We start from the raw sequence: 16,643 nt of genomic DNA on the forward strand, positions 1-16,643 counted from the left end.
CTTAAGATCTATCTTTGGATGTATTTCTGCATTTTGACTGTAATGTACTGTGCCCACATGTGTTTTGTATTGTGGTGTATCATATTGTACACATTAAATCTTTGCTCTGATCACCAATGCTGCATTGTTGTCATGTTGCTCAGTTATGAGGTACACATGCTGATGTCATCTCCCTGCACCAGCCCAATGTGACATTAAGCTGGGAATGTGGCATACAGCACTGACGGTGGTTGGGGATATTTAAGTGTATTGTATTTTATATTGTTGTCTCTGATGAAAGTGCAGATTAAAGACGCTGAAATGTTGAACTTACATTACGCTGCTTTGAGCCCTACTTTCCAAACCAGGAGTGTTTCTGACTTTCGCATAGGTGCCCTCACAGCTTAAAGTGCGATAAAGAGGTCAATAGTGCGGCACTTCATGTAGCAAACAGCCAAACAAAAATTGTAATAATAATGTAGCAGCAACGTTTTAGTGCTTTAATGCACTACCATTAGGTTACACTATCATCAGGTTACACATCAAAATACAGACAATCTTACCTATATATATTCATCACCCAAGTGAGCAACGCCATGATAGAGGTCCAGCTGGAAATCCAGCAGAGCATCAGACACCAATGACATCATCACGTTAGCCATGCCTGACAGCGCGATGGCACAGTGACCCATCACCATAACAACAATAAACAAACCAGCGGAGCTGTGGATACACAGTAAATAGTACATTCAAAATCTGATGGGACAATTAGTGCACACAAACTAGACCAATGGTAACATACGTCAAAGTATATATATATATATATATCTTTACATATACCTCTGATACTTTGAGGTATGTTACTTGGTCTAGTTTGTGTGCACTAGTTGTCACATCAGATTTTGAATGTACTATGTACAGTGGGGATCGAAAGTTTGGGCACCCCAGGCAAAAAATCATTTTACACTATCAAAAGAACAGAAAACAAAAAATGGCGTCTGCAAAAGTTTGGGCACCCTGCAGAGTTAATACCTTGTACTGCCCCCTTTGGACAGCTGAGACCTGGCAGTGTCATGGATTGTTCTCAATCATCGTCTGGAAAGACCAGGTGATGTCAATCTCAAAGGTTTTAAAAGCCCAGACTCAGCTGACCTTGCTCCAACAATCAGCACCATGGGTTCCTCTAAGCATTTGTGTAGAACACTGAAACTGAGAATAGTTGACACTCACAAAGCAGGAGAAGGCTATAAGAAGATAGCAAAGCGTTATCAGATGCCCATATCCTCTGTTCGGAATGTAATTAAGAAATGGCAGTCATCAGGAACAGTGGAAGTTAAAGCAAGATCTGGAAGACCAAGAAAAATATCAGACAGAACAGCTCGCAGGATTGTGAGAAAAGCAAATCAAAATCCACGTTTGACTGCACGATCCCTCCAGGAAGATCTGGCAGACACTGGAGTTGTGGTACACTATTCCACTATAAAGAGATACTTGTACAAATATGGTCTTCATGGAAGAGTCATCAGAAGAAAACCTCTTCTACGTCCTCACCACAAAAATCAGCGTTTGAAGTTTGCAAATGAACATATAGACAAGCCTGATGCATTTTGGAATAAAATTCTGTGGACCGATGAGGTTAAAATAGAACTTTTTGGCCGGAATGAGCAAAGGTATGTTCGGAGAAGGAAGGGCACAGAATTTAATGAAAAGAACCTCTGTCCAACTGTTAAGCATGGGGGTGGATCAATCATGCTTTGGGGTTGTATTGCAGCCAGTGGCACAGGGAACATTTCACGAGTAGAAGGAAAAATGGATTTAATAAGATTCCAGCAAATTTTGGACGCTAACTTGATGCCATCTGTGAAAAAGCTGAAGTTAAAGAGAGGCTGGCTTCTACAAATGGATAATGATCCTAAACACACCTCAAAATCCACGGTGGATTACATCAAGAGGCGTAAACTGAAGGTTTTGCCATGGCCTTCACAATCTCCTGACCTCAACATAATTGAAAATCTATGGATAGACCTTTAAAGAGCAGTGCGTCACAGACAGCCCAGGAATCTCAAAGAACTGGAAGACTTTTGTAAGGAAGAATGGGCGAAGATACCTCAAACAAGAATTGAAAGACTCTTGGCTGGCTACAAAAAGCATTTACAAGCTGTGATACTTGCCAAAGGGGGCAGTACAAGGTATTAACTCTGCAGGGTGCCCAAACTTTTGCAGATGCCATTTTTTGTTTTCTGTTCTTTTGAAAGTGTAAATGATGGAAATAAAATCAAACTTTTTTTGACATGTTATAAGAATGTCTAATCTGTAATTTGATGCCTTTTGGAGATTTTTCCATCTTTCCTTAGCTTCTTTTTGCACATTAAAATGAATTTTTGACTGGGGTGCCCAAACTTTCGATCCCCATTGTATTGTGTATCCACAGCTCCACTGGTATGTTTATTGTTATTATGGTGATGGGCTATTGTGTCATCATGCTGCCAGGCATGGCTAACACGATTATGTCATTGGTGTCTGACGCTCTGCATTTAATTTATAGTGCATCCAGAAAGTATTCACAGTGCTTCACTTTTTCCACATTTTGTTATGTTACAGCCTTATTCCAAAGTACAATAAATTAATTTTCCCCCTCAAAATTCTACACACAGTACCCCTTTTGACAATGTGAACATTTTTTTAGATTTTTGCTAATTTATTAAAAATAAAAAACTAAGACATCACATATACATAAGTATTCACAGCCTTTGCCATGAAGCTCAAACTTGAGCTCAGGTGTATCCTGTTTCCACTGATTATCCTTGAGCTGTTCCTACAGCTTAACTGGAGTCCACCTGTGGTAAATTCAGTTGATTGGACATGATTTGGAAAGGCACACACCTGTCTATATAAGGTCCCACACTTGACAGTGCATGTCTGAGCATAAACCAAGCATGAAGTCAAAGGAATAGTCTGTAGACCTCCGTGACAGGATTGTCTTGAGGCACAAATCTGGGGAAGGGTACAGAAAAATATCTGCTGCTTTGAAGGTCCCAATGAGCACAGTGGCCTCCACCATCCGGAAATGGAAGAAGTTCAGAACCACCAGGACTCTTCCTAGAGCTGGCCGGCCGTCTAAACTGCGCAATCGGGGGAGAAGGGCCCCAGTCAGGGAGGTGACCAAAAACCCGATGGTCCCTCTGTCAGAGCTACAGCATTCCTCTGTGGAGAGAGAAGAACCTTTCAGAAGGACAACCATCTCTGCCACAATACACCAATCAGGCCTGTGTGGTAGAGTGGCCAGACAGAAGCCACTCCTTAGTAAAAAGCACATGGCAGCACACCTGGAATTGGCCAAAATGCACCTGAAGAACTCTCAGACCATGAAAAACGAAATTCTCTGGTCTGATGAGACAAAGATTGAACTCTTTGGCGTGAATGCAAGGCATTATGTTTGGAGGAAACCAGGCACCGCTCATACCAGGCCAATACCATCCCTACAGTGAAGCATGGGGGTGGCAGCATCATGCTGTGGGGATGTTTTTCAGCAGCAGGAACTGGGAGACTAATCAGGATAGAGGGAAAGATGAATGCAGCAATGTACAGAGACAGCCATGATGAAAACCTGCTTAAGAGCGCTCTTGAACTCAGACTGGGATGACGGTTCGTCTTTCACAGTAGATCGACTCTAAGCACACAGCCAAGATATCAAAGGAGTGGCTTCAGGACAACACTGTGAATGTCCTTGAGTGGCCCAGCCAGAGCCCAGACTTGAATTTGATTGAACATCTCTGGAGAGATCTGAAAATGGCTGTGCACCAACGCTTCCAATCCAACCTGATGGAGCTTGAGAGGTGCTGCAAAGAGGAATGGGCGAAACTGCCCAAAAATAGGTGTGCCAAGCTTGTGGCATCATATTCAAAAAGACTTGAAGCTGTAATTGCTGCCAAAGGTGCATCAACAAAGTATTAAGCAAAGGCTGTGAATACTTATGTACAGGGCCGGAGCTTCCACTAGGCAGCTTTAGGCAGCTGCCATGGGGCGCTGGAACCTGAGGGGGCGGCCTGCTACAGCTGCCTGGAAAAAGTAGCATGGTCCTACCTCTCACAGCTGCCACAATCCCCCCGGCACTCATATCTTACAGTAGCCGCAACTGCCAAGCTCCCGTATTGCAGCCTCCAGCTCCATCTTCACCCGGCACAGGCAGTAACTTTCACAGCTCCTGATGTCCTGGCTAGGGGTGACGTGTGGTGTGGCTCTTCATTCCAGGCTCTTTCACAGACCACTCTGCATCGCAGTTTGCAGGTAAGGTGGCTGTACAGCGCACTTTCTGCATTTGATAAGGAAAGAGGAGGAGAGCAGCAGTCGGGGGGGAGGGGGGGGCATGCACACAGATGGTGGGGGAGATAGAACAGCAGACATTTAACAGAGTGTAGGGGGGGTGAGAGTAGCAGGCACCCATACAGACTGGGGAGATGGGGAGAAGAGAGCAGCCATGCAACAGACTGGGGGTGGGGGAGAGCAGCAGCATGCCTTTCACCTGAAGGGCGGGTAGGGGGAAGGGGCAGTAGGCAGAAATTTTGCCTAGGGTGCCGAGAAACCTTGCACCGGCCCTGCTTATGTACATGTGATTTCTTAGTTTTTTCTTTTTAATAAATTAGCGAAAATCTCACCAACAACAAAAATTCACGATGTCATTATGGGTTATTGTTTGTAGAATTTTTTTGGGAGGAAAATGAAATTATTCCATTTTGAAATAAGGCTATGACATAACAAAATGTGGAAAAAGTGAAGTGCTGTGAATACTTTCCAGATGCACTGTAATTTGTATCTTGCGTTTGCATTTTATTATATTTAATATTGCACATTATATTTATTAATAACACTATCAAGACAATAATATCTCTTGTTTACATAACTCTTCGTTATATTATAGCTTTGTGTACAAATAGGGCAATGCAACTTTAGCATTTACTACTCACACCGTTAAGCCAAAGTTTTATGCTACCTCTACACTTCTCTACTTCACTGGTTTCCAACTCCAGTCAGCAAGTACCTTCAAAAGGTCATGGTTTTTTAATTTCTTTAAGCATGTACAGGTGAGTGATCTATTTTGCTGGCTCAGTAATTATTCCACTTGCTTACACAGACAGAAATCCTCAACATGTAAACTATTGGGGGTTCTTGAGGACTGGAGGTGGGGGTGTAAGTTCAGTATACACACTTGTTATGGCTGATGTACACCTGGCACAAATGCTACTTGGAGCTGGGTGGGATATCAAATGTGTTCAACTCATCAGGAGGAGGGGGGAAAGCGAGGTGGAGCTGGGTAATCATGCAGGCAGCTGAAGAGTTTCTACCATGGACATAGCTATAGTGTGTGCAAGGGATACCATTCCTATGTGGCCCAGAAGCTTATGGAGCACCTGGACCTAGTTCATATAGTCTACCAAGTGCCCAAAATGCCCTGCTATGAAATTGGGTCCAGCCCATTGCCCAGGCTTGAAAGAGGGGACTTGTCAGTGTCTATATCTGTCTCTCACTCTTAGTAAAGCTCCACACTGATATGATCCATCTCCCACAATCCTGTTTCATGCTCACAGACACAGTCAAGTTAATCAGTAAGCCCAGCATTGTCAGAGAGTAGGCTTGTCCATGTGTTCAGCCTTTGTGAAGCTGGGGGGTGAGAATTGAGCTTCGAGATTAGGACTGTCTCAGAAAGGAACAGTGTGCCTAAATTAAGAAGACCTCCACTCCACTGGCATGTCCTGCATTAGGAAGTCTCCCCCTCAGCTATGAGCTGGTTGATCTCCACCGCTTGTGTGGCATAATGTGAAATGGAGGCACTGTGTGGCATAACGTGTACTGGCAGCACTACAAATGTGGGATATTGTGAACTGGGGAAACACAATGTGGCATATGAACTGGTGGCATTTCGTGATATAATTTGAACTAGGGCATTCAATGGGGCATACAATTAACTAGAGCACTGCTATGGTGCATAAAAAAACTAGGGCATTTTTACTGTATGGGGCAATATTATGGGGCATAAACCAACCTCTGTGGAGAGAGGCGTCTCTAGAAGCATTGGGAAGGGGCCCCTTTAAATTGTACAAATTGGGCTGTCATAGTTCTGGCTACGCCCCTGGCCTCTGCACTGCTTCACTGGACTCTCAGAAAGACAAGTGCAAGACTGCCTAGGACTGCTTGCCTAGGACTAAAATACCCTGTATTTCCAGCAATAGACTGGGGCTGGAATAGGAAAGGGAATCTTAGAGCTCCATGTAACAATGAGATATAACCCCTTTAGATGTTTGCCTGTTATCATCATTGCTCTCCTATTCACTATGGGAGCATTTAGAATTTAAATATAGACAGTATATTGTACATTTTGTTAATTTTACATAATAGAGGGCTGAGCTTTGAAGTATCTCTCTCTGTAAGTGAATAAAGATGTTTTCAAGACTTGAACGGAAATCAGAAAACGTTCTGGCTGCATAAAGTGTTCTCCTGTAATCTATAACCTTGCCCACAGTATTTCTCTGAGTGAATACAGATGTTACAATATAGACAGTTATCTGGCTGTATAAGGAATGGATAAAGTATATTTTAGTATTTATGCATTTCAACTTCACACGGATCAATTTAGTGTACCTTGGGGGCCATTCCGACCCGTTCGCACGCTGCGCTTCCTCGCAGCCGTGCGATCGAGTCGGAACTGCGAATGTGAGGTGGCCGCATTGCGCAGGCATGTCATTGCTCGGCGAGGGCCATTGACATGCAGCAACGCCGCTAGCGAGGAAAGCGGTTGCTGCGGCGACCGCAAGAAGATTGACAGGAGGAAGGCGGAACCGGGCGGCAACTCACCATTTTCGGGGAGTGGTGAGTCCAACGCAGGCGTGTCCAGGTGTTTGGAGGGTGATGTCTGACGTCAATTCCGGGACCTGCATCGCTGGATCGATTGCACAGGGTAATACCCCTTTCACACCGCACAAATAACCCGGTATCGAGCCGGCGTGCGGTGTGAAAGGAGCCTTGCTGAAATCACGGGTCGCCTGACCCGACAATTCAACCCGGGTATAAAGCAGTGTTATACCCGGGTTGAATACCGGGTCATTGGCTGTGTAAACGCATCGACCCGGGACCCGTTTACTAGATAGGGAGAGGCGGCGCGGAGATGAGCTCATCTCCCAGCGCCGCCTCCACCTCTGCCCCGCCCCCGCTGCTTTGGCAACCCGCCCGGCTTATTGCCGGGTCGGGGAAGCCAGCAGCAGCTGCCAATGCCGGATCCCACCCGGGAAGGACCCGCTTCCAATTCCCGGGTGGGATCCGGCATTGGCAGTGTGAAAGGGGTATCAGTAACTCTTACCCTGGTCTTCTTTTACAGGAAACTTTTTTTGCATAGCAGGGCTGCACAAGCATTCGCAGCGCTGCTATGCAGAAATACACTCCCCCATAGGCGGCGTCTAGTTGATCACACGGGCAGCAAAAAGTTGCTACGTGCGATCAATTCGGAATGACCCTCATTGTACTAACCCCATTTGACAGCTCTAAAATAGCACTGGGTCTTAAGGGCCCCATACACTAATGCGACATGTCGGACCCTCATGTCGCACGCGATCAACCTTGAACTGCCCGGCAGCCTCCCGGGCGGAAGGATAGCATAGGATACATCATATGCAGTCCTTTAGCTTACGATGTATCTTGTGCGATCCCAGCCATGTCTGCGGGGTACGACATGTCGCTAGTGCAGCACAGTCAGTCTAGGGGATTCGATCCGATGCTCACGGGACCGCGCAACAGATCGATCGGATCGGATGTAAAAGTCATCCGATATGCCCGATTTCATGCGATATATCGGCCCGAATGGCCGAAATCGGACATTATCGTTTTAGTAAAAAAATGCTCTATCCCCTTGCGCTAATAAAATCAAATTGAGGCAACAGAACATGAATATACTCAATACATTAATTACTTTATGATATTTTTAATATCCATAAAATCAATCATATAAAGAAAAAATAGCATCAAAAATTAATATGCACATATAAAATCCCCAATAATATAAAAATATATATAAAAATAATAATAATTGAGCATAAGAGGTAGATCATATATCTATATTTCTGTAATTGACCACAGTGGACTAATCTGATAATTGTAGAAATGTTGATGTCCTTATTTTATTCCTAAATAGGACAGTCCCATAGGGTATGCTATAAGTATTCCCCTGAATTGGATATCATATAGTAACACATGGATGAAGTTTTTTTACCAGTACGGGGAATTGTCCGTGTGCTCACAGAAAGGTAAGTTCTCACTAGGAGAGAAATGTCCTTCAAATCTTGGATGAAGGATGAAGTCAGGCACCCGGGGCTTGGTGCACCGCAAGCGCCTGGTTGCTGATAAAGCTCCCGTTTTCCAACCACCGCAAGTGGCGTCCTCCGTCTCCCACTTGTCAGCCTCACATAAGCGGTGCACACACCTTCTGGCTTTGGAGGATAGAGTCCAGCACCCAGAGCTCGGCGCACCGCAGGCGCCTATCAGCTGAATGAGCTCCCGTCTTCAAGCCGCCGCATATAGCGTCCTCCCTTCTCCCACTTGTCAGCCTCAAACAACAGCGATACACACGTATTCACACCAGTAGGGAACAACAATTGGTGTCAACTGGGTCACAAATAGGGCACTTTCACTGACGCGTTTCGCTCCCAATTGAAGCTTCCTCATTATCGTTCTAGTGTAAGGGGCCCTTAATTCTAGAAGCAAAAATAAAAAGTTTATATTTAGAATAGAAAACATTAACAATTGTCTTTAGCACCAACAACTAAGAATTTTGTTAAGGAAACGTTTACATTTTTAACTAATATGTATTTTGATTGTTTATTTTGCGTTCCTTTTTTCAGACCACTTGAAATAACAATTCCATCTGAAATGAAATCTTATTGGGCATTAGGAGTTCTTACAATATCAATATTTACAGACCTATTGATTGGACAATATATAACAGAAGAAGAAGATGAAGATACTCAAGCAGGTATATTCCTCCATACAGATGTGTCCTCAGACATCCAGCCTCAATATGCTACGCAGCGCGAGATACCTGCCCTGAGTGAGCCGACCAGGTCGTGTGCAACTCTTTTTGTTGCTGAAAATGTGTCACAATGCGACTCAAGTGCACCTGCGGAATTTACTGATTCATTTTCTATGCACCACTTGTATATCTGTGTGCGACTGAGTCTGTATACGAAGCACAACGGAACTTGGAATGGAAATCATAGCACTTTGGAATTGGATACAGATTGAAACTCATTCGCACACAGATATATAAGTGTCACATATCAAATTAATCAGCATAGTCTCCTGGTGCATCCTAGTCGTATTGCAATGTGACTAAGAAGCATTTTCTGCAAAAAAAATACGCCCAATGCTATCAGAGTCTAACAGGACCTGGCACGCCGAAAGGGGCTGTTTAGCATGACTGCAGCAATGATGTATGAGGATGCTACATATCTGTAAATGTATAAATTTGTATTCAAACACTAAGTTTTATTTCCCCCACCACACTCTTCTCCTTTTCTATCCTCTGCAATATCTCTTTCTCCCCTCTTTCCAGATCTCTATGGGGATCATTCAGACCTGATCGCTCGCTAGGGTTTTTTTGCAGCGCTGCGAACAGATAGTCGCCGCCCATGGGGGAGTGTATTTTAGCTAGTGATGTGCACCGGAAATTTTTCGGGTTTTGTGTTTTGGTTTTGGTTTCGGTTCCACGGCGGTGTTTTGGATTCGGACGCGTTTTGGCAAAACCTCCCTGAAAATTTTTTGTTGGATTCGGGTGTGTTTTGGATTCGGGTGTTTTTTTACAAAAAACCTTCAAAAACAGCTTAAATCATAGAATTTGGGGGTCATTTTGATCCCATAGTATTATTAACCTCAATAACCATAATTTCCACTCATTTCCAGTCTATTCTGAACACCTCACACCTCACAATATTATTTTTAGTCCTAAAATTTGCACCGAGGTCGCTGGATGACTAAGCTAAGCGACCCAAGTGGCCGACACAAACACCTGGCCCATCTAGGAGTGGCACTGCAGTGGCAGACAGGATGGCACTTCCAAAAAATAGTCCCCAAACAGCACATGATGCAAAGAAAAAAAGAGGCGCAATGAGGCAGCTGTGTGACTAAGCTAAGCGACCCAAGTGGCCGACACAAAGACCTGGCCCATCTAGGAGTGGCACTGCAGTGTCAGACAGGATGGCAGATTTAAAAAATAGTCCCCAAACAGCACATGATGCAAAGAAAAAAAGAAAAAAAGAGGTGCACCAAGGTCGCTGGATGGCTAAGCTAAGCGACACAAGTGGCCGACACAAACACCTGGCCCATCTAGGAGTGGCACTGCAGTGTCAGACAGGATGGCACTTCCAAAAAATAGTCCCCAAACAGCACATGATGCAAAGAAAAAAAGAGGCGCAATGAGGTAGCTGTGTGACTAAGCTAAGCGACCCAAGTGGCCGACACAAAGACCTGGCCCATCTAGGAGTGGCACTGCAGTGTCAGACAGGATGGCAGATTTAAAAAATAGTCCCCAAACAGCACATGATGCAAAGAAAAAAAGAGGTGCACCAAGGTCGCTGGATGGCTAAGCTAAGCGACACAAGTGGCCGACACAAACATCTGGCCCATCTAGGAGTGGCACTGCAGTGTCAGACAGGATGGCAGATTCAAAAAATAGTCCCCAAACAGCACATGATGCAAAGAAAAAAAGAGGCGCAATGAGGTAGCTGTGTGACTAAGCTAAGCGACACAAGTGGCCGACACAAACACCTGGCCCATCTAGGAGTGGCACTGCAGTGTCAGACAGGATGGCAGATTCAAAAAATAGTCCCCAAACAGCACATGATGCAAAGAAAAAAAGAGGCGCAATGAGGTAACTGTGTGACTAAGCTAAGCAACACAAGTGGCCGACACAAACACCTGGCCCATCTAGGAGTGGCACTGCAGTGTCAGACAGGATGGCAGATTTAAAAAATAGTCCCCAAACAGCACATGATGCAAAGAAAAAAAGAGGTGCACCAAGGTCGCTGGATGGCTAAGCTAAGCGACACAAGTGGCCGACACAAACACCTGGCCCATCTAGGAGTGGCACTGCAGTGTCAGGCAGGATGGCACTTCAAAAAAATAGTCCCCAAACAGCACATGATGCAAAGAAAAATGAAAGAAAAGAGAGGTGCAAGATGGAATTGTCCTTGGGCCCTCCCACCCACCCTTATGTTGTATAAACAGGACATGCACACTTTAACGAACCCATCATTTCAGCGACAGGGTCTGCCACACGACTGTGACTGAAATGACTGGTTGGTTTGGGCCCCCACCAAAAAAGAAGCAATCAATCTCTCCTTGCACAAACTGGCTCTACAGAGGCAAGATGTCCACCTCCTCCTCATCGTCCGATTCCTCACCCCTTTCACTGTGTACATCCCCCTCCTCACAGATTATTAATTCGTCCCCACTGGAATCCACCATCTCAGGTCCCTGTGTACTTTCTGGAAGCAATTGCTGGTGAATGTCTCCACAGAGGAATTGATTATAATTCATTTTGATGAACATCATCTTCTCCACATTTTCTGGAAGTAACCTCGTACGCCGATTGCTGACAAGGTGAGCGGCTGCACTAAACACTCTTTCGGAGTACACACTGAAGGGGGGGGGGGGGCAACTTAGGTAAAATAAAGCCAGTTTCTGCAAGGGCCTCCAAATTGCCTCTTTTTCCTGCCAGTATACGTACGGACTGTCTGACGTGCCTACTTGGATGCGGTCACTCATATAATCCTCCACCATTCTTTCAATGGTGACAGAATCATATGCAGCGACAGTAGACGACATGTCAGTAATCGTTGGCAGGTCCTTCAGTCCGGACCAGATGTCAGCACTCGCTCCAGACTGCCCTGCATCACCGCCAGCGGGTGGGCTCGGAATTCGTAGCCTTTTCCTCGCAGCCCCAGTTGCGGGAGAATGTGAAGGAGGAGCTATTGACGGGTCACGTTCCGCTTGACTTGACAATTTTCTCACCAGCAGGTTATTGAACCTCTGCAGACTTGTGTCTGCCGGAAAGAGAGATACAACGTAGGTTTTAAATCTAGGATCGAGCACGGTGGCCAAAATGTAGTGCTCTGATTTCAACAAATTGACCACCCGTGAATCCTTGTTAAGCGAAATAAGGGCTCCATCCACAAGTCCCACATGCCTAGCAGAATCGCTCTGTTTTAGCTCCTCCTTCAATGTCTCCAGTTTCTTCTGCAAAAGCCTGATGAGGGGAATGACCTGACTCAGGCTGGCAGTGTCTGAACTGACTTCACGTGTGGCAAGTTCAAAGGGTTGCAGAACCTTGCACAACGTTGAAATCATTCTCCACTGCGCTTGAGTCAGGTGCATTCCCCCTCCTTTGCCTATATCGTAGGCAGATGTATAGGCTTGAATGGCCTTTTGCTGCTCCTCCATCCTCTGAAGCATATAGAGGGTTGAATTCCACCTCGTTACCACCTCTTGCTTCAGATGATGGCAGGGCAGGTTCAGGACTGTTTGCTGGTGCTCCAGTCTTCGGCACGCGGTGGCTGAATGCCGAAAGTGGCCCGCAATTCTTCGGGCCACTGACAGCATCTCTTGTACGCCCCTGTCGTTTTTTTAAATAATTCTGCACCACCAAATTCAATGTATGTGCAAAACATGGGATGTGCTGGAATTTGCCCAGATGTAATGCACGCACAATATTGGTGGCGTTGTCCGATGTCACAAATCCACAGGAGAGTCCAATTGGGGTAAGCCATTCTGCAATGTTGTTCCTCAGTTTCCGTAAGAGGTTGTCAGCTGTGTGCCTCTTATGGAAAGCGGTGATACAAAGCGCAGCCTGCCTAGGAACGAGTTCGCGTTTGCGAGATGCTGCTACTGGTGCCGCCGCTGCTGTTCTTGCTGCGGGAGGCAATACATCTACCCAGTGGGCTGTCACAGTCATATAGTCCTGAGTCTGCCCTGCTCCACTTGTCCACATGTCCATGGTTAAGTGGACATTGGGTACAACTGCATTTTTTAGGACACTGGTGACTCTTTTTCTGACGTCTGTGTACATTTTCGGTATCGCCTGCCTAGAAAAATGGAACCTAGATGGTATTTGGTACCGGGGACACAGTACCTCAATCAAGTCTCTAGTTGCCTGTGAATTAACGGTGGATACCGGAAACACGTTTCTCACCACCCAGGCTGCCAAGGCCTGAGTTATCCGCTTTGCAGCAGGATGACTGCTGTGATATTTCATCTTCCTCGCAAAGGACTGTTGGACAGTCAATTGCTTACTGGAAGTAGTACAAGTGGTCTTCCGACTTCCCCTCTGGGATGACGATCGACTCCCAGCAGCAACAACAGCAGCGCCAGCAGCAGTAGGCGTTACACTCAAGGATGTATCGGAGGAATCCCAGGCAGGAGAGGACTCGTCAGACTTGACAGTGACATGGCCTGCAGGACTATTGGCTTTCCTGTCTAAGGAGGAAATTGACACTGAGGGAGTTGGTGGTGTGGTTTGCAGGAGCTTGGTTACAAGAGGAAGGGATTTAGTGGTCAGTGGACTGCTTCCGCTGTCATCCAAAGTTTTTGAACTTGTCACTGACTTCTGATGAATGCGGTCCAGGTGACATATAAGGGAGGATGTTCCTAGGTGGTTAACGTCCTTACCCCTACTTATTACAGCTTGACAAAGGCAACACACAGCTTGACACCAGTTGTTCGCATTTCTGTTGAAATAATTCCACACCGAAGAGGTGATTTTTTTTGTATTTTGACCAGGCATGTCAATGGCCATATTCGTACCACGGACAACAGGTGTCTCCCCGGGTGCCTGACTTAAACAAACCACCTCACCATCAGAATCCTCCTTGTCAATTTCCTCCCCAGCGCCAGCAACACCCATATCCTCATCCTGGTGTACTTCAACAGTGACATCTTCAATTTGACTATCAGGAACTGGACTGTGGGTGCTCCTTCCAGCACTTGCAGGGGGCGTTCAAATGGTGGAAGGCGCAACCTCTTCCCGTCCAGTGTTGGGAAGGTCAGGCATCGCAACCGACACAATTGGACTCTCCTTGGGGATTTGTGATTTAGAAGAACGCACAGTTCTTTGCTGTGCTTTTGCCATCTTAACTCTTTTAAGTTTTCTAGCAGGAGGATGAGTGCTTCCATCCTCAGGTGAAGCTGAACCACTAGCCTTGAACATAGGCCAGGGCCTCAGCCGTTCCTTGCCACTCCATGTCGTAAATGGCACATTGGCAAGTTTACGCTTCTCCTTAGACGATTTTGATTTAGATTTTTGGGTCATTTTACGGAGCTTTATTTTTGGGGATTTTACATGCTCTCTACTATGACATTGGGCATCGGCCTTGGCAGACGATGTTGATGGCATTTCATCGTCTCGGCCATGACTAGTGGCAGCAGCTTCAGCACGAGGTGGAAGTGGATCTTGATCTTTCCCTATTTTACCCTCCACATTTTTGTTCTCCATTTTTTAATGTGTGGAATTATATGCCAGTAATATATCAATAGCAATGGCCTACTACTATATATACTGCGCACAACTGAAATGCACCACAGGTATGGATGGATAGTATACTTCACGACACAGAGGTAGGTAGAGCAGTGGCCTACTGTACCGTACTGCTATATAGTATATACTGGTGGTCAGCAAACTGTGCAAAACTGAAATGCACCACAGGTATGGATGGATAATATACTTGACGACACAGAGGTAGGTAGAGCAGTGGCCTACTGTACCGTACTGCTATATATTATATACTGGTGGACAGCAAACTGTACAAAACTGAAATGCACCACAGGTATGGATGGATAGTATACTTGACGACACAGAGGTAGGTAGAGCAGTGGCCTACTGTACCGTACTGCTATATATTATATACTGGTGGACAGCAAACTGTGCAAAACTGAAATGCACCACAGGTATGGATGGATAGTATACTTGACGACACAGAGGTAGGTAGAGCAGTGACCTACTGTACCGTACTGCTATATAGTATATACTGGTGGTCCGCAAACTGTGCAAAACTGAAATGCACCACAGGTATGGATGGATAGTATACTTGACGACACAGAGGTAGGTAGAGCAGTGGCCTACTGTACCGTACTGCTATATAGTATATACTGGTGGTCAGCAAACTGTGCAAAACTGAAATGCACCACAGGTATGGATGGATAGTATACTTGACGACACAGAGGTAGGTAGAGCAGTGGCCTACTGTACCGTACTGCTATATAGTATATACTGGTGGTCAGCAAACTGTGCAAAACTGAAATGCCCCACAGGTATGGATGGATAGTATACTTGACGACACAGAGGTAGGTAGAGCAGTGGCCTACTGTACCGTACTGCTATATATTATATACTGGTGGACAGCAAACTGTGCAAAACTGAACTGCACCACGGGTATGGATGGATACTAGTATACTTGACGACACAGAGGTTGGTAGAGCAGTGGCCTACTGTACCATACTGCTATATAGTATATACTGGTGGTCAGCAAACTGTGCAAAACTGAAATGCACCACAGGTATGGATGGATAGTATACTTGACGACACAGAGGTAGGTAGAGCAGTGGCCTTCTGTACCGTACTGCTATATAGTATATACTGGTGGTCAGCAAACTGTGCAAAACTGAAATGCACCACAGTTATGGATGGATAGTATACTTGACGACACAGAGGTAGGTACAGCAGTGGCCTACTGTACCGTACTGCTATATATTATATACTGGTGGACAGCAAACTGTGCAAAACTGAAATGCACCAGAGGTATGGATGGATAGTATACTTGACGACACAGAGGTAGGTAGAGCAGTGGCCTACTGTACCGTACTGCTATATAGTATATACTGGTGGTCAGCAAACTGTGCAAAACTGAAATACACCACAGGTATGGATGGATAGTATACTTGACGACACAGAGGTAGGTAGAGCAGTGGACTACTGTACCGTACTGCTATATATATAGTTATACTGGTGGTCAGCAAAATTCTGCACTGTCCTCCTACTATATACTACAATGCAGTACAGATATGGAGCGTTTTTCAGGCAGAGAACATATAATACTGGTGGTCACTGGTCACTGGTCAGCAAAACTCTACACTATCCTCCTACTATATAATACTGCTGGTCCCCAGTCCCCACAATAAAGCAATTAGCACACTGAGCACAGATATTTGCAGCACACTGAGCACAGTCAGATATGGAGCATTTTTCAGGCAGAGAACGTAGATATTTGCACTTGCAGCACACTGAGCACAGATATTTGCAGCACACTGAGCACAGATATTTGCAGCACAGTTTGCAGCCCACTGAACATAGAAACTGAGAGGACGCCAGCCACGTCCTCTCACGATCATCTCCAATGCACGAGTGAAAAATGGCGGCGACTCGCGGCTCCTTATATAGAATACGAATCTCGCGAGAATCCGACCGCGGGATGATGACGTTCGGGCGCGCTCGGGTTAACCGAGCAAGGCGGGAGGATCCGAGTCTGCCTCTGACCCGTGTAAAATGGGTGAAGTTCGGGGGGGTTCGGATCCCAAGGATCCGAACCCGCTCATCACTAATTTTAGCTTTGCAAGTGTGCGAACGCATGTGTAGC

General features: G+C 45.6%; 1 protein-coding gene across 1 annotated transcript in view; it reads left to right on the forward strand.

Moving 5' to 3' along the window:
• LOC134929625 (collagen alpha-1(XXI) chain-like) overlaps positions 1-16,643 on the forward strand; it is a 293,832-nt gene that overhangs the window by 111,555 nt on the left and 165,634 nt on the right. The window contains exon 2 of the mRNA XM_063925210.1: positions 8,865-8,995. Coding sequence (XP_063781280.1) covers positions 8,865-8,995 — 131 coding nt within the window. The remainder of the gene's footprint in view (positions 1-8,864; positions 8,996-16,643) is intronic.

This window comes from Pseudophryne corroboree, chromosome 5 (assembly GCF_028390025.1).
Source record: "Pseudophryne corroboree isolate aPseCor3 chromosome 5, aPseCor3.hap2, whole genome shotgun sequence".
Classification (NCBI taxonomy): domain Eukaryota; kingdom Metazoa; phylum Chordata; class Amphibia; order Anura; family Myobatrachidae; genus Pseudophryne; species Pseudophryne corroboree.